Genomic DNA, 22925 nt, shown 5'->3' on the forward strand with positions numbered 1-22925 from the left:
AATGACTTCTTTCTCAGCTACTGTCATTGGTGCCGGTACATTTTTGCTCACAGTGGAACAGTTCAGATGCTGTCAGCCAGATTAGTACTGCTGAAATCAAAGGAGTCACACAGATTGACACCAGCTGAAGACCTGTCCTAATAAATCTGACTTTATTTATGGGGAATGAAACCACAGTCATGTCTCCTCAAAGGCAGCAGTCCTGCTTAAATGGTGGGAATAAATTATTTTGGCTGCATGAATGAATTAAATATTTAATGTTCCATTTTTCAGACTTGGCTGCTGCCTCACCTAACTCAGGGAAGCTGATTTACACCAGCTCTTTGGAGAAATGACCAGCTGGTCCTGGAGTGCTGACAGTCAGGCTGCTTTACCTGGACCAGCTGATTTTCTGTTTAGCAGCTGGATGTGTGATCAGCCTCACAAATGTTCTGGCACCTGGAATTCAAGCCACACAGGATGGTGCATGCATACTCAGTAATGGAAACCTGGGCTGAGTAACATTCCAAGGTAAATCCCTTCATCTGGCATCTTCTAAAGGGCTGAGGGAATTCAGTGCTGGATTTGCCCCCTTAGACCCTGGTACCTTTTGCATCACTGTATCAGGGGGACATGAGGCTGAACAGCAGCAAAGCAGCTCTTGGCTCTGTATCCAGTGTGATTCCTGTCCATCTTCTTCTTTGGAAAGGCTCTTTAGGCAGCAAAAAGTGAGTCTGTAGTATTACAGCTTCTTTGACTCAGGTGTCAGGTCTTATCTGCAAAGGCCAGCATCTCTGAAAATGAAATATTTACCTGTGCTAAGTGTGGCTGGCTGAGTGCTCAGGTGCTTGATATTATCAGGAGTCAGCTAAAACAGATGGTTACATGCTCTGGTTTGTAAAGCTTCCTGGATATTTCAAAGGCCCAGGCTGATGTAACCCTCCTTCCTATCTCCTAAGTAGTGTCAATAACAACAATAATTGATGGTGCAGTTTGAATTCTCCACCTCCCTTTCCATTCCAGGATGTGCTTCCTGAATCCCAGCCCTGCTGATTGAAAGGGATGTCACCTTCCTCACAGAGAAAAGCAGAAGAAAAAGCACCCTGATGGGAAACTAACACAACTAGTGGTTTGGATTATTCAGAAGTCAGATCCATGACTCAGTCTTTACCTTTAATGAGTCAGGAAAGTCCAAGGTGGTTTTTTTTCCCTTGGACTTGTAGGTAGACTCTGATCTCACCTATTTACAAAGGAAATCAGCTACAGACAAGGAGCTATTCCTGCCATGCATTTGCAAGAGGAAACAGCACCCATCCTCCCTGAGCTCTCTTTCTGTTCTTAGTAGTCCCTGTATTCTTTGGCTGGCTACAGCCTTCAGTAAAAGTGTCAGACAAATCAAACAGCATAAAATAAATCAATCGATTTCCCAGTTTATTTGTTCTAAGACTGTAAAATGAAGTTGAGTTGAGAAACCTGTTTATGTGGCTGAGAGGCATAAGAGATGTATTGAGGAAGAAGTGATATTAAAGCATCAGCCTGAGACAATCAGAGCTAGCTTGAACTGGGACATCTGCTCTCTGTGGATGGCTGTAGAGTGATGGATTGTGCCATGTGCATATATAATGCCCATGGAAAGGTAAAGAGGTAAAAGCCATTAAACTATTACATTCAAGTTCCCAAAAAACAATTTGACACTGAGAATTAAAAGCAATGTGGCTTCCTTGTTTTATTAAAGAGAAGAGTCAGCAGTGATTTATGGAACCTTTGCATATTTATATGCTGGAAGAAAGTGCTGAATTCTCATCAGCCAAGCAGACATTGGCAGAAAGATGAAACCAGCAAACTCAGACTGAAATATGGCACAAATGTTTAATAGTGAATGTAACTGAACTCATCAAAACATGAAGTGGATTTTCCATCATTTGAAGATCTTAAATTGAAGTGCTTGAATGAGACAGAGAAGTGTCTTTAGAGGCTTCATTTACTGGGGTCAGTACAAGACTCCCCAGGATCAAGCCAGGGTGACACAGGACTGCAGTGATCTCTTTCAGCATTGTCATCCTTTGAGGGACCTGAGAGCTCATAGAAGCCCAGGTTTGGGCTGCTGCTATCAAAGAGCTCAACAAGAGCCAAAATGTCCCTGTCATTTGGGATTTAATGAAATTAAATGACACCCATGCACACCTGGAAGTGCCTAGTGTGCCATACCCACACAGGAATCACCATCAGAAGGCTGCTCAGGCACCCGGGGGTCTCAGCACCCCGGCCCTGGGGCTGCAGGGCCAGTCCTTGAGCCCTGTCTCATCCAAGCCAAGCCAGAGTGTCTGCTTTATGATCACAGCACAAACTCTCACAAGCCAGCTGAGGTGGGCTGTGGAGCTTCAAACAGCCAGATGTCCACATCTCAGTGACTTCATCCTTGCTGACACACTCGACCACAGCATCTGCTAAGGAATTCACTGAGGCAACGAAATACGCTGGGGAAATAGTCAAAGTGTAGGAGATAACCAAATGTTTTTTGGGAAAAAACCCAAACCAACACAATGCCATATTTATGTCATTTCTAAAGTGCTCTTTCCCTTGATGTTGTAGTCTGACACCACATGAGCTTTGAACTTTTGTTCCTCCTTCATTTGCAAAGTTATTTTTGCTAGACCTGCTATCGTGGCTCCTTTGTCTCCAAGCCAGCAATCCCAATCTGTATGAAATATTAGCTATCAGATTTACATCTGAGCCTTTTACCCTAGGCTAACCCAAATAGTTTCACTTTTTTTTAAAAAGAGGCCTTTTCACCTAGGTCAGAGGAATTGAACTCTCAAAATGCTACTTTCACTTCACAGAGTATTAGAGGTTTGGATCCTAAAGTCTGGCACTCAGTAGTGTCCTCATGCAGGTGAGCACCACCCAGGTGACACCAAGAGTGCAGGGTCTGTGCTACATTCCCCTGCAGAATATCAAGGATGTACAAGGAAGGATGTGCTGGTGACAGCAGGGTGAGAGAAATATTGAAATAGAAAAAGCTGGAATGAACAAACAGAGGAGGAAGTGAAGAAAAATGGGGAGGACATAGAGGAGGGAGAACAGACATAGTTCTGGAAGAACCTGACAGAAAACATAATCCTGAGCCTGCTCTTCAGGGTTGTGAGTCCTGGGAAGGGGCTGTGGTAGGGGTGAAGATGCTGGAGGAGGAAGACAGCTTGTGGAACTCCCTTCAGTTTGATTTAATTCTGTTTGAAGCATCTCCCAGAGCAGCTGTCTGTCCAGACAAACAAACTGATCTGTTAGAGCTCCCCAGTCCAGCTGGTGTGAAACCATTCCTCTGCCCATGCCACATCACTCAGCATGGAGGGGTAGAAGCTGCTGTGTGACCAGAAGTCACTGGAGCAGATTTCTCACCCTCCCCACCCACTGTCAGCCCCAGCCTTGAGCATTCAGCTGTGCCAAATCTGCAGTTGTGACAACCCCACACAGCACCAGACACCCAGCAGGGCTGGGAGAGAACCACAGAACACTTTGGGTACAAAGGGAATTTAAAGATTAGCTAGTTCCAACCCCCCTTCTGCAGGCAGGGACATCTTCCACTAGATCAGGCTGCTCAGAGCCCCTGGTCTTGAACACTTCAATGAATGAGGAATTCACAGTTTCTCAGAAGAACTTGTTCCAGTCCCTTGCAATTCTCACAGGGAAGGATTTCTTCCTAATATCTAATCTAAATCTAGCCCCTTTCAGCACAAAAATATTTCTCCTTGTCCAGTCACATAAAGGCCAAAGGACTCTCCCCTGCTCTCTTGGAGCCCCTTTACATACTGGAAAGTGCTATAAGGTCTTCTTGGTGCCTTCTCCAGGTTGAACAACTCCAACTCTCTCAGCCCTTCCTCACAGGAGAGGCATCCCATCCCTCTGATCATCTTAGTGACCTCCTCTGGACTCACTCCAACAGCTCCACACTCTTCTTATGTTGGATGGCTGGTTAGGCTGAGGGGCTGGTAGTGGCTCATCCCAACCCAACCTGGAACACCTGAGTTCCAGGTGGTAACCAAAGCAGAGCAGAAGTTAAGGAAACATCTCAGTTCTAGTTTGGCCATCAGAGTGATTCACCCACCCACCACTGTCACATCAAGAAGAAAGGTTTGCCTACTTTTAAATTTAGCTTGATAGTTTAGCCCATGAATAAGCTCTTACATTTAAGACCTGTGAAGCTGTTTAACAGGGTTTTCCATCCCTTTGCTGGCACTCATTTTCCTTATAATATTCTATTTTAGTTTAAGGATGAAAGAGACTTCAAATTATTTCAAATTCAGATTCAGAATGGTTGGAGGAAAGCCTATACCTGTGCCTAAGTAAAAGGAGAAAAGTACATCAGACATTTCTCAGCTAAAGTAAGGGCATACATTAGCAGGGATACAGGTGATCAGAGAGTTTGGGGTGAGGTTTGAGTTCAGGGTGGGGTTTGCACTCCCATGTACCTGGACAATATTTGTCATGCCCACTGCTGACACGGGATAGAAGGGTAACTGGGCCCAGGGCTGATGCACCCTCCTAAACACTGAAATCACGGAAGGGATGTGAGGCATGGCAGGGGACTGTGTGATCTGGGGTTGCTCTGTAAAGAGAGGAGTCCCAAAGGAGTTGTCAGACTGTTCCCCACAGGGTGTGCAGGACAAATGTCCTTTTGCTCTTCAGATGAAGTCACTCTTTTTAAAAATCAAACACATCAAACATCTGTGAATAATTGTATACGTGTCATCTCATTGATTGTAACCAGCAAAGCCAGATCAAACGTTCCTTGCTGTACCAGCTACATTGCCAGAGTCTGAACGCCTTCAGCAGCGTGAGGGATGAGCTCTGAGCCTCTCGGAGCTGAGCTGAAATCGCAGCGTGTTGGACCCCGGCGCTGCCGCTTCCCCTTTAAGAGCCCTTTGGCTCACGGCGATGCTCTGAAATGCAGGAGGTGGGACAACACCACACACAAAAATGAAGAAGTGAAGGCAGGAAAAGTTTCTCCAGAGGAAAAATGCAGGGCTTGTCCTTCACCGTGACGTCAGGTCTGTCTTTAATAAAATCCCCAAAGAGCCAAGAGAAAAAGGCAGAGTGCCTAGGCTGGGTTGCCAGTTCAGGATTGCTCTGCGTTCCCCAAAGTGGTGTTTTTGTTCAAAACGGCTCTAAATCTGGGTTCAATCAAATGTATTTAATCCCGGCTTCCAGGGATGAGGTGGCTTTTGCCCTGGATTCTAGCAGCAAGCAGCATTTTGCAGGTGAGTTTGGAAACTGCCGGGGAGAGCTGACTTTGCAAACACACTGGGGTTTAATGCAGGGTGGGCTGGGAGAGCCCAGGGTGCTGCGTGTGGGAAGGAGGGAACTGCAGAGATCTGGGGAGTTGTGAGAGCAGGAAGGGAAAGGTGAGCTGAGGGGAAAGGAAAGGAAAGGAAAGGAAAGGAAAGGAAAGGAAAGGAAAGGAAAGGAAAGGAAAGGAAAGGAAAGGATGCAGAAGTGTCTCAGGGTTGAGCTCTTCTCAGCATCCAGGTGGATCAGCACAGAAAACTGTAGAGTTTGTTTTTTTTTTCTTGGTATTGTTACTATTTGTGCCATGGAGCAAAAGCAGGATGAGGAGATTCCCCTCAGCAGCGCGGCTGAGGCTGTCAGGGACCGCTGTGGAGGGGAAAGGGCAGGTTCCCGACGGGTGCCCAGGAGTGCCGGGACCGAGGCAGCTCCGGTGCCGGTACCGGCGCGGGGCGAAGCCGTGACGGGACCGGGATGGGGATGGGGACTGGGACCGGGATCGGGGACTGGGACCGGGATCGGGTCCCGGAGGTGCCGCCGGCCGCTCCCGCAGGTGGAGCCGCTCCCGTCGCTGCCTCGGGAGCAGGGTTTGATCCCCTCCCGACCTCTTGGAGCCGCTTTCCTCCCCCTCCTCTTTGGAAAAGGCAGTCCGGGGAAGCCGCTCGTTTCCCGAGTTTTGCTTTGCCTTTCCCGGTGCTTGCCACAGCTCGGGTGGAATTCCCGGGCGGGAGCCGGGGCTGAGAGCAGCCGTGGGCAGCCGAGGGTCCGGCGGGAGGAACAGCGCCTGTGAGCGATCCCTGTCCCCATCCCGATCCAGCGCTGCACTCGGGGCTCGGGGAGCCTCGGGGACCCCGGGAATGAGTTCCACTCTGTCATCCCATCCCCGGGATGTCAGAGACCCGTGTGGGCTCCCCAGCTCCAGGCTGGTGTTCCTGGAGCCGGACACGTGTCAGCGGTGTCTGAGCATCCCTGTGCCCGGATTTTGCATCCCCCGTGCATCAAGGGCTGGCTCGTGTCTTGTGAGATGCAGCGAGACTAAACCAGGAGAGCAGCACACCTGGGTGACGGCAGATGGCACAGAGATAAGTCCTGCGTGGATGCTGATAACAGGGCGGCTTCTGTAAAATAAAACACACCGCAAAACCGACGGCAAACAAACTGCACCTCTTGTGCTCCTGCGGGAAGCTGGTTCTACCACAGCTGATTTTTGTTCGGCAGGGAAAAAATCAAAGGAGGGAGGTGCCCCCTGCCCCCCAAAACACTGTCACTAGAAGAGATCTGGGCAAGCCTTGTAAATTGTGCAGGGGTTGTCCTGGGTTCCCTTGGTATCCAAGATTTTTGTGAAAAACCTGCTGTGGAATGAAAATCTCTAGGTCAATACATGCAGGCACATGCTCTTGCTGAGCAGATAGGCAAGTGAGTGCAATCCAGATGCTCCTAGCGGCCTGTTTGGTCTAAAGGGTATCTAAAAACAGTTCAAAACAGTTTAAAAATAGCCTAAAAAGTCTCCTGGGTCTCAAGAGTTCTAGCTCAAGCTCTCCATTGAATAGACCAGGTGAAGCTGCTCCTTGGGGCATTTGGGGACACTGTCACCTCCTGAACACACCCATGGGGGTGGAACTTGGAAAGCTGTGCTTGGAAACCAATGAGTGGGGATAATTTCTCCCCAGTAATGAACTGGCTTTCTCTGGACCCTCTCCATGCCTGAGCTGGGATGTGATGGGAGCTTGGTTGAGGCTGAGGAAAGCAGGTTTCTGTTTGTCATATGCAAGGGAGGGGGGAAACAGGGATGAAAAATGTGTACAGCACAGATCAGTGAAAGGGGTGGGCAGAGCATCTGGGAGGGAGTATTAGCCTATGGAGTATTGAAAGGACTTTTGGGAGCAGAGAATTCTTAGTTTGGTCTGATTAAGGGCACTGTATGAAGAAACAAGGAATATTGCAATTACTTAGTGAATATTTATCTGGCGTGGCCACCCAGCTCATGAGATATTTTAGATAAGTCATGAGAGTCATAACAGACGAGTCCTGGTAAAGCTCCAACACTGTCCCAATTCATCATCCATAGCTTTTTGTCTTTGCTGGCATCACCACAACAGTAATAAAGATCTTTCTAACTCTGCAGAGACATCCATGGAGTGGTAGCACCAGGCAGGTCACTGTGCCCACTGTGCAAAGCCCTGTGATCTCCCTGGATCCTTGTCACTCTTCACATATAGGAAGAACTATGGGCAGAAAAAGATGTTCCACTGGGAAAGAAGAGGATTGACCCTCTGGGTTAGATATATTGTTCTAGGGCGAAAGGCAGAGGAGATAATATAGGAAGGTCAGGCAGGTCTCAAAGGCATTTCAGAAGGCAGCTCTCAGGTTCTGCATCTCCTGGTACTGTTTGAAACTAGTTATTCAATTCTTAAGAAATTTTATCAACAGGGGTTTTTATTAGGGCAAAACTGCACAGGTGATGGACTTGTGAAGAAAAAATAACTGAACATAGCTGGAATTTTAGGCATAAGTTTTGAAAAATTTATTGAAATACTTTGTTGGCTTTTATATATATATATATACATATATAAGGACAGAGACCATGGGAGCCTAAGTCCCTAACCAGGCTGAGATTCCTCAGTGCCTGAGTCATTTTTGCAGCAAGGACTTTAAAACTGGATGTGTTGGCTCCTTTCAGTGTTGCACATTGAGGAGTTAGAGCCAGCATCTTCAGTCTCCAGTCCTGATGACTCAGAAGTGTGAGACCACTTATTCAGAAAGGACAACATGTCCTAAACCAGGGTGGTGATTAAAGAAACTATTCTGTACTTTGTAGAAAATTAGTAAAGGAGCTTAGGTAGGAAGAACAGCATTGGAGGTTTCTAAAACATTTGAAGTGGAAGAATGGGAGGTGTGTAGATGTGACAATCTAAAATAAAAAATAATAGGGTGAATGCAAACCTGCAGATTTCTCAAATAGAGAAATAAAGCAAAGAATCAAGTTGTTCTTCATCACATCTACTACTAGGCAGGTATTGATTTATCTGATGTGATGGCAGTCATGGTCCACAAACACAAATCTTTTGGCTTTGATGGGTGGGAGGAGGAGGAGATGCTCAAAAATGGCTTTATTTGGCACCATCTCATTTGTGGACACATATTTCACTACATAGTAACTGATAATGACCCAGGCTCAGGGCTGCCTCAGGCTGTGTGTTAAGAACCACAATGTGTTATTTTTCCTTCTTTTATGAGATTTATCTTACAGATATAAACCCAAGAATTTAATCTTTGAAATATTTGGATTTGGTAGCAGGAAAAAAATTTAAAATTTCTTTGGGCTCTTCCAGGAAAAACCATATTTTCACCAAACATAAACATAAAACCAAAACAAAGCAAAACAAAGACACAAAGAAAAAACAAAGTGACACCTTTATTCTTCCCTGCAAAAATCCCATGATACCCCAGGGAGGGTGAGCTGAGCTTTACCTGTTAAGTGCTTCTTGACAGAATGCTCCTGGTTTGCACCATGGCTGATGATGCCCAGATTATCTCAGGCAGCACAGGTTCAAAATTGCTGTGCCTTGTCCTTCTAACCTTCCCACTATTCCCTCTTGCTTGACAACATCTGGTTACCAGAGGTAGACTGGATACACTTCTCTGTAGAAGGGCTCTTATCCTACACTTCCATAAATTGTAGTCAGCAATTAAATTGCTCTGGTTATAGCAGCTGAAGATTCAGCTATGGAAATTTAACATCTTGAGGCTTGGAGCTGGCAGACACAGCTCCCATGGGTATGGCTGCATTGTGCACAGGGCCTTCCCAAAGCTGATCTTTCATTTGGCAGACCCCCCTCACACATTCCCTTGCAGAGTGAAATCATTGCTAAGGCAACATCCTGAAGGTAGCACTGAATGTTCTTCACATGGATCAGAGATCCACACCCAGGTCTGGTTTTGATGAAGATGCTTCCCAAGTAGACACACACACACACACACACACACACACACACACACACACACACACTCAGAGTTTCTGCTGAGAGAAGTAGGACCTGATGCATTTTATTTCAGAATTTCTCCTGGAAGTGTCTGAATTTGCTTTGGTAGTGTGAAACAATATCTTTTCCAGCATCAACCACAACAGGGCTGTGGTCAGGGATTGGTTTCCTCACCCTCCTCACAGCTGTGCCTGTTTATGTCCCCTGGGACAGGTCCTGTCCCCATTCCACACTGCAGCAGTCCTGAAGCAGCAGTCCTGCCCTCAGGGGAGGCTTCTCCAGGAGAAAGCATTAGTTAAAAGTGATAGCTGTGGATTTTAGCAATAGTGTGAGATTTATGTGATGATTCTGTGTGTCTGTCCTTTCAAAGACTCATGCATGTTTAGTTTCTCCTGCCTTCCCGAGTGCTATGGTCAAAAATTTCAGAAGTCCTCTATACCCATATGGGACATTTGTTCTTCAGAAGCTCTGGGCTCCCAGGTTAGCATGTTAAGAGTTGCTCTAGCATTTGCCAGGGCTCAGCTTACTGGGAACTTCTCCTTTTTGGATGTCTCAGTGTCCCAGAGGGGTCTTGAGCATTCCTGTCTGGACAGCCCTGGCTCTCATGCATGAGTGGAATTGAAGCTGTTTATAAACCCAAGAAATGTATGTGAACCTTGGCAGCTGTGGCCTGGCAAAAGCTGGACACCCACAGCTTCAGCTGAAGATACATTTGGATGTTGAACCTGACAGTGTCTCAAGGTGTGGGCCAGAAAGCAGGGTGAGATTTTACTCAGTCTTTCAGGTATGTCAGTAGGAGGCTTGGGTAGGTGTCCTGCATAAATTTATTCCTCCTGCTTCCCCCTTTGCTTTCATATGATATAGATCAAGCATCCTCATTCTTATGGCCCTTATCTTAAAAGCACAATTGTCCCTTTCTGTTGAGTAGAAACATTGACTGGTAGTTGATAGGCCCAAAGAAATGCTACCCATTTGTTTCCTTTCTGTGTTCAAGTTGGACTGGACTTCCAGCATCCCATTTCCCCATCATTGCCTCTTCATGGGTTGTAGCACCCAGGGTTTGCTGCACCCTGGGTGAGTTCTCTTCAGCTCCCCATTGCTGCAGGAGATCACAGATGTGATTTTTACTGATGTGTTGCAGGGTCAGGGGACTCTGCTGCTTTAGGAGCTCTGTGCAGGTATTCTCCAGTGCTGCTCTGAGTTTCCTAGCTATGGGTGAGGATCACAGGTTCTTCTACAGCCTGGTGGTCTCCCAGCTTTGGGATGTACCTCTGCTGGTGCTCTGTTCTTTATTTGCATCCACATGGAAATGTCATGTTTGTTCTGGCATCCTGGGTGAAGCTTCTGGAGTCCTTTTAATCCTTGTATTTTCTTGTAGTCTACTGCTGGGCTTTGTAATCCTTGCATCTGGGCAAGGTGTGGGAAAGTAAAAGGGAAAAAGGGCATTTTTACCTCTGTGGGTGCCAGCCACTGACTCTGTCCCACAAGTAAATATTCTTGTGGTTGGGGCAGGAAAGGAGAGCCTTTAGGCTGAAATGGCTGTGGAAGAAAGCACTTAAGCTGAACTTTGTGGCACAGCTCAAATAATGAATTTCTAATACTTGGGTTGGTAATGCATTCCAGGACTCTGTGGTCATCTCAGTTCCTCTTCTCTTTCTCAATAGCTCCCACGTTGTTCTTCTGTTTTATTAGTCTGGGTCTGTCATTCCACTTAACCTATAAAGCAAATGAGAGATGAGCAACTTGGAAGGCCAAGTTTCATGAAATCCAGGATGGTGAGCAATGGGCCCAAAAGGAAACCTGAGAGGGATTTGCAGAAATAATTGTAGGCTCATCCACAGAGGGTTATGAGTCACCTGGACCCTGATGCTGCTGGACACCTGCACAGTTAAACCTTTGCTGTCACAGAGCAATTCCAGCACTGCAAAAGGACCTTATCCTATGAGCTTGCATTGCAAATTCACAGGATTTCCTTGGAAAAAACATCTCATGCTTGGTGGTGGGAAGGTGCAGCAAGATCTCTTGGTCCAGCATGAAACAAACTCCTACTCATCTCAAAGTAAACTTGCCCTTTCCCTTCCAAACACATTGAAACAATCTCCACTGAAAGGCTTGGAAGTAGATATGATGGATTGGTTTTATTATTACATCTCTAACATGCAACTGTGTGGCTTGACTCAGTTAGTATTTACATTAGATTCAGAAATATGTAAATATCCTGTGCAGTCATAGAATTTTAGAATGGCTTGGGTGGGATAGGATTTTTAAAGGTCAAACTGTCCAACCCTGCTGAAATGAGCAGGGGCATCTTCAACTCAACCAGGCTGCTCAGAGCCCTCCAACGTGACCATCAGTGTTTTTAGGGATGGAGCACCCACCACCTTTCTGGGCAACAAGTGCCAGTGTTCAAACATCCTTCCAAAAATCTTCCTTATGTCTAATCCTAATTGCCCTTCCTTCAGTTTAAAACCATTACCCCTTGCACCCTTGCAGTATCTGTGTGTAAGGAAAAGAACACATTAAAGTCAGGAGTAGTAACCAACTTTGTAATTCTGTACAATTCCTGACAGAAAATTATCTGTATGCCACCAGGAACAGTGCAGCCCACACAGGCTTCACAGCTCTGACCAAAGTTGCTCTGAATGACCCACTGACTATCATTATTAAAAATAATGATAATATTTTCATAATAATGATTTTATTTTCATTAGAAGGTAGCAATGATTTGTAGCTGCATGAACTGCTGAACTCTCCCTTTCTAGGATTTGTAAATGCAACTCACATTTTAATTTCTGAGTGGCCTAAAGGTTTTGATTCTTTCCATGCTCCACCAGTCTTTCACACTACAATCAGGCTTTTCTTTTTGTTGTTTTCTTACTGAAGCTCTTTCAGTTACAAGTGATGGCAGGATGGGCAGGGGGTTGGGTTTTTTTCTCTTGCTGAAGTTTCCTCTTCTCCACACACATCCTTGTCCTTTGAAAAGAAGAATATAGAGTAAGAAATGGAGAATGGTTTTACTGGAACATAGTTACATGGTTTTAAATGGAACACAGTTTGATGCCTTTTGGGCACAGCACTAATCACCCAAAGCAATGACTCTGGTGGACTTGTTTTATCCATGCAGGGACCAGACTTCTTGCATTGGGTGAACAATAATATATATAATATACAATAATATATAATAATATAATATAATATAGAGACTGGGAACTTCCCCAGAAAGGGCCGTGACTATCCCATAGCATCTCCTGGCTGTGCTCTACACCCCTGTGCCATCATCACTGCCATGCCTGATGTGTCCTTGGCATTCTCATAGCTGTGGGCATGTGAGGCCACTCTGTATCTGAGGTTTTGGACTTGCAAATCCTCCTTTCTGGTTTTTCCAAGTCCACCAGTAAATTCTTGGGTGTATGTGATGACCAAGGAGGCCATAGCTCACATTTATGGTCACCAACTTGTATCAGCTGTGACAAAGGGAACTCTGTATCTGGGCTGATAAGGAGGCAGAGACGTTGAAATCCACATGGGGAGAATTAAATTTCCCTCTGAATGGCTGGCACATGTTCCTGGCTGCCCCTAGGCTACCAATTCCTGGGGTTGAGACTAACAGCTGGGTTATTTTAGCTGTTTAGCAAGGAAGGACCAAACCACAAAAACTGCAGCCAGTGCTAAGAATCTGCAAATGGATTACATGATAAAACTCTTCAGGTACATTTTAATGAGGAGGGGGAAAAGGCTGGAAAACAATAATAAGGAAAATAGCCAGGTTTCATTAACTAGTTTGGCCATTCAGCAGGTGATTTATTGATAAGTACTGCTGGCAATATTTCCTGCAAGATCTTGGACTTACAGGACTGGATCATACCCACAGCATCTGTGTGTGGGCTGATAAACACTGAAGTAAGAGAACGAGGGCAAATTCATTTGGCTCCTTTGTGAGTTTTATTTCCACATTTGACCCTAGCAGTTAAATATAAAATGACATCCCTGCTATTTAACACTGCAGTTCATTTATGGAGACTGTTTGCTGTTAATTTTCCCTGTTCTAGTGGCGTCCCAAGGGCACATTTTTAAAATGACATTTATTCTATGAGGCTCAGCAGTCCTGGAGCCTGACAAAGGAGTCATAGGTGGTGGAATTTGGGAGGTTGCTTGACTTATATTTCCAGATTTTGCATCAAAACCTGTGGTGTTTTTGCTCAGTGCACTGGGGTTCCCCACAGAGGTGGTGTGATCCTGCTTTTGAGGGCTGGTGAGTTCCTTGCCCACCAAAGCTGCCTGGGTGTGGGTGAGCTCCCGGGTTTGTGGTGGAACAATGCATTACATAACTAGTTTCAAGCCCAAATAAGATGTTTCTGCTTTTTAAAGATGATATGCTTAATTTTGTGTGGTTTACGTGTGTGTGTATATATATATAGTACATATATGCATATATGCATCACCCCCCACTCCCTTTGTATTTTTTTGGTTTGTGTCAATTTTTCCATAAATATCATACAGAGAGTCTGCTTGCACTTGAGGAGATGTTTGTGCTGTATTTTTCACTGTTTCTCCCTGTCCCAGCTATATTAAAATGCTTGCCAGAGTATCTTCTGGGAGCCTGGATTATTTGATTAGAGGAGTAAATGGATCCTACAGCAGCAAAGTTGAGATTCCTTTAAAACGTCTGCATCCTCCTTTAAAACTGTAACATTTTATAGAGCAATTATTAAATAATGGAATTTGTTTCATTCCCACGTGACTATATGACTGTAAAGGGCTTGATCATGGTTTCATTGTTCACCCTCTAGAATACAAGGGAAACCTCCTTAGAAAAACTGCCTCTGCAGTGGGAGCTGACAGGATATAAATATCCTGGCTTAACACCTCCTGCCCCTTCCCATTGCCTTCTCCAACGTGGTTTTTCTGGCACAAGTGGTGTCCACGGAGCAGCCTCGGCCCGGGGGGATGCTCTGCTGGGAGAAGCAGGGCTCTGCTGGGAGCACCATTTGTGCACCAACACTGCCCTCGCGTGTCGGGGCCGTGGGAGACCAAAATGCTGGTAACCACGTAATTAGCCATTCATCTTCATCCTCCCAGAGACAGACCACACAGCTGTGTCCTCCTCCATGGCTGCAAGCAGCAGCGTTAACTCTTTAAGGGCTGAGGTGTTGCCACTTTCCAGGCTGGCATGGTTTGGGATGGGGAAGTGGCAGCAATACCCTGGCCTGAGCAAAGTCTGTTTGGTTTTGCTTTGTTTTGTTCTGTGTTATGACATTCATAGTGTCAGCAGGTCTCTGGATCACAGACAGGAATTTTGTCACTGTTTTGGTTTAGTCTCAGCAGTATCAGAGCTGCCTGCAAGCAAGAGGGAATCACGTGTGAGAGACCCATTTAATCACTCTGCACAGATCCATCAAGCTATAAACTGCTGATCACCACTGATGTGTGGGATTTGAAGGTGTTGGAGAGGTGAAAGAGTCCTGCCCTTTTGCAGGCATCAGGTGCATGTGAGGGTTGAAAGCCAAACACTAAGAATCTGGCTTTGCTGAGCTGACAGCACCTGAGAGGCAGCTCAGTGGAATGATTTCTTTTTTGCATCCAGTAAGAACTCAGTTTATTAGCTGTGTGTAGGAGGAGGGATCATGGTATGGTTGCAGTGTAGGAACAAGAAATCTAACTGCTGTTTCTGGCTCTGCCACAGATATCCTGTCTGCCTGTGGGACAGTCACTTCACCTCTGGGGCCCCAGATTAAAACAGGATCATTTAATAATATCACCCTCATGAAAGTTACTTCTTTCCACCATGAGTACTCCCTCCTAGAAAAAGAATGTGACACCCTATTCTTGCTTGTGCATGTGATGTATGCGCATTCCAAGCTGGAGAGGTGATACCTTTAAGTATACCAGCCTTTATATTTAATTCTTTCATCAGTTTTTTAGGTTCATTCTCTGGTGTCTCTTTTTACCAAAGCTCTGAATTTAAGTTCTGTTTCCATTGACCTTGGGATCCAAGAGATTAATTCTCCAGCTCAATTCATCCTTTTTCTATATTTATAATTTCACTCCTTTTCTTTTTTTCTTACTGAATTTGTGCCAGGAAGTGTTCCCTTTTCCTTACTTGTAGTTTCCACTGTATTTAATTCAAAAGCTATGGTTTTGCCTCAAAGTCTTGTAAAAGTCAAGGCCTCTCTCTATTTTCTTTCTTCTATATTTGCAATGTGTCAGCTTTTGTTAGGGGTGGTAGGGAAAGTACATCTGCTTTTTGGGGCTTTCTGTTGTGTATTAAAAGAGGATCTGAGCTTCAGGCATATCTGGTTTAAGGCTGCAGTGCAAAGCCCAGGCTGGCTCAAGTGCTGGCTCTGACTTTTCCAAGCCCCCTCATTCCCACTGTACAAATTTGCTCTTTTTGCTGTTTCTGGGCAGATCTTCAGGAACAGGCTGTTCTCCCTGTCCAGGGACTCATCACCCCCACTGCCTTCTCTTTCGTGGGACAAGAAGCTGCCCATAGCCATCACTCTGCTGACTGCTCCTCCAGAGCAGTTCTCACTAAAGAGAAAAAAATATCCCTTAGAAAAACTGTTTGGATCAGCCCATCTCCCAGGCCTCACATGGGAGACTTATCCAGGTGATCTCTCCAAATTCCCTTTGGCTCTGTCTCCCTGCTGGCTTCTCATCCTTGATGCTGTGCTCAGCTGCTGCCCTGGGCAGCCAAAACATGGCTGAGAGAGCCCCGTGGTGTTCTCCTCTCAGCAGCAGGGACTCTTTGTCTCCCAGGGCTGCAGTGTGGGGCTGCCAAGGCAGATGAAGATGAACCCCCGGTGGTGACCTCGGGGCCTGGGCACCCACAGCCCCAACTGTGGCATTCACATTCTCTGAAAAAATTCCTTCGCCCAGGGCTTTTCTCCTGGGAAGCTGAGAGGCCTCAGAGAAGAGGAAAACAATTCTTATCTCATTTGCTTCTCCTGTGTTGTGCTGGTCTGGAACGTGTTTTTGGAGATTCTTTACCCACAGGTGATTGTTTCATTGGATTCTGGTGTGAGTTGTTTTGACTCATTGGCCAACTGGGGCCAAGCTGTGTCAGGACTCTGAAGAGAGTCACAAGTTTTCATTATTATTCTTTTAGCGTTCAGGAAGTAACCTTTCTGTATTCTTTGGTATTGTATAGTATTCTTTAATATAATATAGTATCATAAAGTAATAAATTAGCCTTCTGAGAACATGGACTCAGGTGCATCATTCCTGCCTTTGTTGGGGCATTCCTGCAAACTCAATACCCAATGGGCTCCCCTTGACGTGGGCTCCAGGATGGGAGCAAACACCTGATTCAAAGCTGTCACAATGCACTGGCCCTGGGAGCTGACCACCTTTATATCCACCTTTATAACCAGCTTTATCCAAGCCTTGCATGCCAAACATTCTCAGCCAAGTGCTGCTGATTTTCAGAAAGGGAAAGAATTCTTTTCCCAGCCATGAGCTAGCAGCCAAGAGAAGGAACTTTCCTGTGCCAGGTCTGTTGAATTTTAAATGTGAGCTCTGGAAATCCAGACCAACACAGACCAGATGTGGTGAAATTGCCCATGACAAAGTAAGGAAACTTTACAAATCTGAGAGAACATCAAGGTGAAAATTTTGAATCTGAATTCAAGGGTTTTTTTTAAAGAATGTTATCAAGTAGCCAAACTATTAAAAAGAGATTTCCCTTAAACCTGAGATGCAGAGACCATCTCAGAACATCTGTTGATGGGAACTTCCTCATGAACCCCGGTTCAGTGCTGAGGAAATACTGTTTTGGAACAAAACCATTCTTTTATTCCCTTCTCACGAACATTGAATAAATCTTTCTGAGATATTTGAATAGCAGACATTCTGAATGATCTTAATGTTATGAGCATACCTGCTGCCTCCTGGCAGTTGCCCTGGATTTTCAGTCTCTGCCTGTGGAAACTCCTGGTTCTTCTGGGTATTTTTTAAATCTCACAATATTTTGTGATCATCTTATTTCCTTTTGCTGCTATTAAAGTGTAAGACAATATTTGGGTTTTTGTTTGTTTGTTTTTGGGGGTTTTGTTTGTTTTTGGGGAGGGTTTTTTGTTTGTTTGGTTGGTTGGTTTTGGGAGTTTTTTTGGGGTCAATCTATGTCGGTTATTTGATGCTATTAAAATCTATGGCATGAAATGATACATCACCATTTCCCCTGAGCTGGGTAATTACCTGAAATAAAGCCCCCAAAGAAACAGGACATGGATCTAAATCTCTCGTAATGATTGAAAATAAGGTAAAAATGTGCAGAGTGACTGTGAAGCCCAGGCATCCTCTCTCCACAGCCACTACCAAGCAGGCAGTATCTGTTTTCTCTTCTGACCTGGGGCTTTAATGGCTGTGGGCTCTGTGAACATGGGGAGTGAGACTCTGGTCCCTAAAGGTCAGCTTTAAACTCCCCCCAGCCACCATGCAGTTTGTAGCAGACTTGAAATCATTAGTTCTCGGCTTGCAAAATGAGTGTTTTTGGAAAAATAAAATGTTGTTCCTTCTCATTTTGCATCAGTCTCTGTAGCAGGATGGCTTGCTTGTGTGTCTGTGGTTTGTTTTTTCTAATAAAAGAGACTGAGTAGGAAGGACACTCCAAGTGCCCTGTAACAAAATTTGCAGGTTTTTTACTCACCTTCTGGTAAAATGCTAATGCACTTCCTGCCACTTTTGCAGAGTTGTGATGAACTGTATCAGAAATGGGGGGTGGAGGAAGAAAAGTCCTTTTGTATTACAGTTAAAATGCTGAATTGCATTGTTTACTTGGAAAGCTAATGGGAGCTCTGGGTAGGGTCAGGAACCCGATCCACACCAATATTCTAACATCTCTTTATTTTTCTCTACTTTGTGTCTGAGGTTTATATTGAAAACGATGAGAGTTGGACACTCCTCTGGGGCTGGAAGCTTGGCTGAAGGAATTGAGAAACACAAAATTGAAATTATAACTTCTTAAGGGTATTCAACCACAGAGAGTAGGGGAGGGAGGGGAAAAGATGCAGAGGCCAGGCAAGATGTGGGGCTGTATGCTGAGATGGAGAGCTATGGAGGTCTGGTCCACACAACTTTGTCTGATTCTGGCTCAGCTCGACCCAAGGGCCTGTCAGTCATCCCCATGTCAGTAAATTCCCATCATGTGAGACTTCCTTGAGCCTTGCATAGGCTTTATGTCTTCATGGTGGGCTGGGAAGAGGATGCTACTGCTGATAAGTGCTGTGCCAGCACATTGGATCTGCCCTCTCCTCTCTCTGTCCTTTGTTGCTACAGAGTGTGCATGCTTGTGGTCTTTCTTTTTTGTGTTAAATCCCCACTGTTAATTTCCTTGGTAGGTTTGAGAAAGAAAAGGACAAGTTTAAAAATGCAGTTCTGACTCCAGATTCCACTTCCTGTTGATACAGCTGTGTTTCCTACTGGATGGCTCTGTAAACACAGAGTTTAACCCTTCAGATCTTGCAGTTGTGTTGCTTCAGCATCACCAGTTTCTCTCCTTAAAGGACATTTCTAACTTCTCTGTCCAGAGCATCCTTTTTTTCCCCTCCTTTTAGCATATCCTCACACATTATACATCCTGCTGTAGCTCAATAGTTCATTCAAAAGGAGCAGGATTTCCTCCTGCTGTTGGTGAAAACACTTCTGTCCTTCACAATCCCCATTTTGTCATGTTGTTTTTGTGGAGGGGAAATAATTGAAACTTCTAAGTTTAATCCACAGTAATTGAAATCATTAAATTCCCTGGCAAGAGCACCAGCAGAAAACCAATGTACAGAATTCTGTAAAGAGAATTTTTAGTGCATGAGATGAGAAAGTGTCTAATAGACCTCAGCTTGGGATAAATTACATTCCAGGGGTGTTTCAGCCCCTCATACCAGAACAAAATCTTCACCTGTGTCTGTTTTCCTTCTGGGTCTGCCCACTATTTAATAGATGGCATTGGGGGTATCACATCCTATTTAATTGATGGCATTTGTGATATCAAACCCATTGGTGAGGACCTGGTTGCATTGACTCTGCCATCCTGAGTGAAACCTCTCTGCTGCTGGAGCTACAGGCACATCCAGCCTGAGGAGTGTGCTGGCTGCCAGATCATTGTTCCTCTCAAGTGAAGAAAATGCAGAAACCCTTTTTTTTCTAAAGCAGGTTTCTTGAAGGTGCTCAACTGCGGTGTTCCACCATATCCGAGCTCTTCCAGACACATCTGAAAGTCATATTCAGACAAAATCATATGCTAAAAGCTGAATAAGGATATTTCTGTGGGTGAGTGGGTAGAAATTTGTTCTTCCCAGGTGCAGCACCAGCAAAACCCTGAGGTTATAGCCCTTGTAGCAGCTCTGGGTTTCCCACCTCTCCCTGTCCATACTGATATCTTCATAGGGAACTCATCCCTCACCTGCATTCATTCCCTTCTCCCTGGCAGCTGCATGTTCCTCTGTGGTCTGGGCAGCTCACAGTTTTCAGAGTTTGTTCCTTGTAGCAAAAGAATTGTTACCCCTCCTGTTCTGCAGACACAGAGAGGTTCAAGCTGAATTCAAACAGCAAAGTCATGCTCTACTCTTCCAATGTAGAGTTTATGTTCTCTACCTTTGGCTGCATTAAAATCAGGCATTTTATGTAGAGTTGTCCAGACTCCTGTGAGGTCAATGCAATGATCCCCTCTGCATGTAGCAGAGAGGGGCCCAGGGTTTGCACCCAGCAGCTGTGAATGCAGCTCCTTGTCAGAGAAGCTGAGGAGAGTTTTGGGTGGGTTTTGACACATTTCACCAGTGCCAAAGATCCCAGTGATCTACTGAGTGTCTCACAAGTGTGGTTACTGCTTATAACCAAACCTGAAATCTTCTACAGCACTGCACAGAGCTGGTGACTTGCTCCAGCACATTTTTGGAGCCAAAACACTCATACATTTGACTACCAGGGGGGTTTATTTTGTGGACTAGATCAAATTAATTTGTCAGTGCAAATTATCTGACTTTTATTAGCATAAATATTCTTTCAAGGCATTGATATTTTAGTCATGCTGTTCTGCCTGTCATTTATGCTTTGCAGTGACTATGGGAAGTGAACAAGATGCATCCATGTGCAATTTCCACGTGGCTTTGTGGTCTACATTAGAAAAGGAACTTCTCTTTTATAGACTTATTTGTAACTATGTCTTACTGCATGGGCATCTCCAGATCCCAATCAAAATCGATTTCCTCCATTTCTCCTCCTCTCTCCAGCTCTGACTCTCCAGCTGAAAGATTTTGGGTTGTTCAGCCTGGAAAAGAGAAAGCTTCATGATTGAGTCATTGTAGCCTTCCCTTACTTATAAAAGCAGCTTATAAAAAAGAGCGACAGAGACTTTTTACATGGGCAGGTAGCGACAGGATGAGGGGGAAGAAGTTTAAATCAGAAGAGGAGGCATTTATGTTAGATACTAGGAAAAAAGTGTGAGGGTGGTAAGGTACTGACACAGTTCCCAGAGAAGTTTTGGACACAATGTCTCTGGAAGTGTTCAAGGCCAGGCTGGAAGGGGCTCTGAGCAACCTGCTCTACTGGATTCTTGCCTTTTCTGGGGGAAATCTGGTCAAATATCCTCTTGGATCTGTAAGAAATGAGTAGTTTCTAAATTCACAGAGAAAAAATAATGTTTAATTTATACCTTTAAGGGGATAAATTGACCCTCAAATGCCTGTGTGCCCCAAAACATTTCCCTCCTCATGGGCTTGTCTTGAAAGCAGATTTTCTTTTCCTTTCTTAAAGAAAAAGTGGAGGTTAGTTTGCTTGTGGTTGGGCTTGAAGCTTATATGAAATTTATGACTGCACTAAGAAAATTAATAATATGTAAAAACAATTCATGTTTTGTCTTATTAGATGCTCTCTTGGAAATGCAGTGCTGATGTTGATTTCCAGCATGATCCCCAGACAGGTTAAAGTCTGTCATGAAGAACTCATCTATCTCAGCTTGGTGCCAGATTTAGGGGGTAATTTTCATTCTAGATGGCATTCAGTCTGTGGGCTTCTGATGTCCTTTTGCACATCTCTTAATTCAGGTACTGTACAGCATTTCACACCTGACCACCACTGACACTGAGCTGAGCAGCTGGGTAATATCACTTGATCTTTTCTAGATTTCGAAGAAGGACAATGCTTTTTCCCAATCTTGTCTGCTTTGGTAGACTACAAACTACCTGTGCAGGCTTGTCACTTGTAACAGATCATAAAAAACTGAGCACAGGGTTGTCCTGGATCTGGTACATCTGGGGATGAGTACATTGAGTATCTGAAATTTACAGTCTCTTCCTTTCTGCTTACAAAACCTGTACTCCAATCTACTTCAGTGTCTCAACTACCATCTAGAAAAGTTAACAAATTACAGATTTTTTTAGTTTTCCTTTCCATCCTCATGGCTTTAGGCCTAATGCTCTTTGATATCATCATTGGGAAGGGTTGTTGTATACATGTTTTGGCACATAATGTCTCTGCTCCACATGTTGAGCTAGTAAATTTCTTCAGATAGGCTGGGCTTGTTCCAGGGATTTAGGCAGATAAGTTCAGCAAAGCTTGGGAAAAGCAGGCCTCCAGCTAATCACTGTGCTCCTGCTAAATGATCTCACCATAATATTGGCAAGGTTGTTTGTGCTGATCTCAGTTTAGCTTCTAATATGAGCTTAGAGCAATTCATCATTTCTCTAGCTTATGGACCACCCCGTGTCTGGCTTGCTGCCTACCTGCTGTGCCTGGGCTCAGACTCCCTTCCAACCATGGTCTTCTGTACATTCGATCTCATGCAGTGCTTGCAGCTACATTTATACTGAATTTATGGTTTTATTTAAAAGTCTTAAGTCTATTTTTGCATCTGTGTGTTGTTGTTTTGTAGATTTCTGCTTTTCAAGTCAGAAGAAAAAATGCTCAGAAGGCTTGTGTTAGCATTTTGCTGCTTGCTCCTGCTTTTAGGCATCACTGCTGCAAAGGACTTCAGATTTTCTTTGGAGAACATTTTCTGCACATTCTAAATCGCAATGACAAAATACATAATTAAATCTGTTGGGGGATTTTAAGAGGCAGTTGTTTGACATTGGTACCCTGTGATATGGCGAAAAGCTTGATACCAGCTTTAGGAAGTAAACAGATTAGGAAGATAATGTCTCCCTAGGGAATTCCCCACTTCAGTTCCTCTAGGATGTGATTTAAAGCAGCATCTGCTCTGTGCTGTGTGCTGTTTTATACTTTTCTTCAGATCCCTGAACTGAAGATATGTGTCTGAGTGAATCATTTCACACTGTAGTATAGAGAAATGTCATGGGAATTCTGTCTGGGATTTTGAAAGAGGCAGAAGGGACTTTACATGGTGTCCCACCCTTCTAAGAAAGGGAAGCACCCAAGATTCATAGGTGTTCATGTTGACAGACAATTACAAAATCCATGAAAATTGACAAGTTTTATTGGTAAATTGCTCACTTTGCACGGAAATTGGAGTAAGTCAGACCCTGTTCTCCTAGTGTAAGCACATAGCAGTGGGGTTTGGGTAAAAGAATAGGGTGATAGAGAAAAGAGAGAGAGAGATGGATTGGATTAAAGAAGGGGAGAGAGGGGAGAGAAGAGAAACATCACCAGTCCTGGTGACCCATCTGATTGGGTGCCCACGTTCCTGGGGGGCACACACACCAGGGCTTCATGGGAGTACTATTTTATTGATAAATC

General features: G+C 44.7%; 1 protein-coding gene across 2 annotated transcripts in view; it reads left to right on the forward strand.

Annotated features, from left to right (window-relative positions):
* Positions 1-4896: 4896 nt before the first annotated feature.
* The window catches only part of CCN4 (cellular communication network factor 4), a 34637-nt gene continuing 16608 nt past the window's right edge, over positions 4897-22925 (forward strand). Inside the window, exon 1 of one of the 2 annotated variants that reach the window (XM_071421840.1) lies at positions 4897-5024. Coding sequence is in view for 1 of the 2 variants with exons in the window: in XM_071421839.1 (XP_071277940.1) it covers positions 5187-5234 (48 nt within the window). In the remaining variant the exon portion in view is untranslated. The other variant, XM_071421839.1, reaches the window with a different exon arrangement.

The sequence above is a fragment of the Agelaius tricolor genome, unplaced genomic scaffold (genome assembly GCF_023055355.1).
Source record: "Agelaius tricolor isolate 1412-34295 unplaced genomic scaffold, bAgeTri1.0.p SCAF_2, whole genome shotgun sequence".
Taxonomy (NCBI): domain Eukaryota; kingdom Metazoa; phylum Chordata; class Aves; order Passeriformes; family Icteridae; genus Agelaius; species Agelaius tricolor.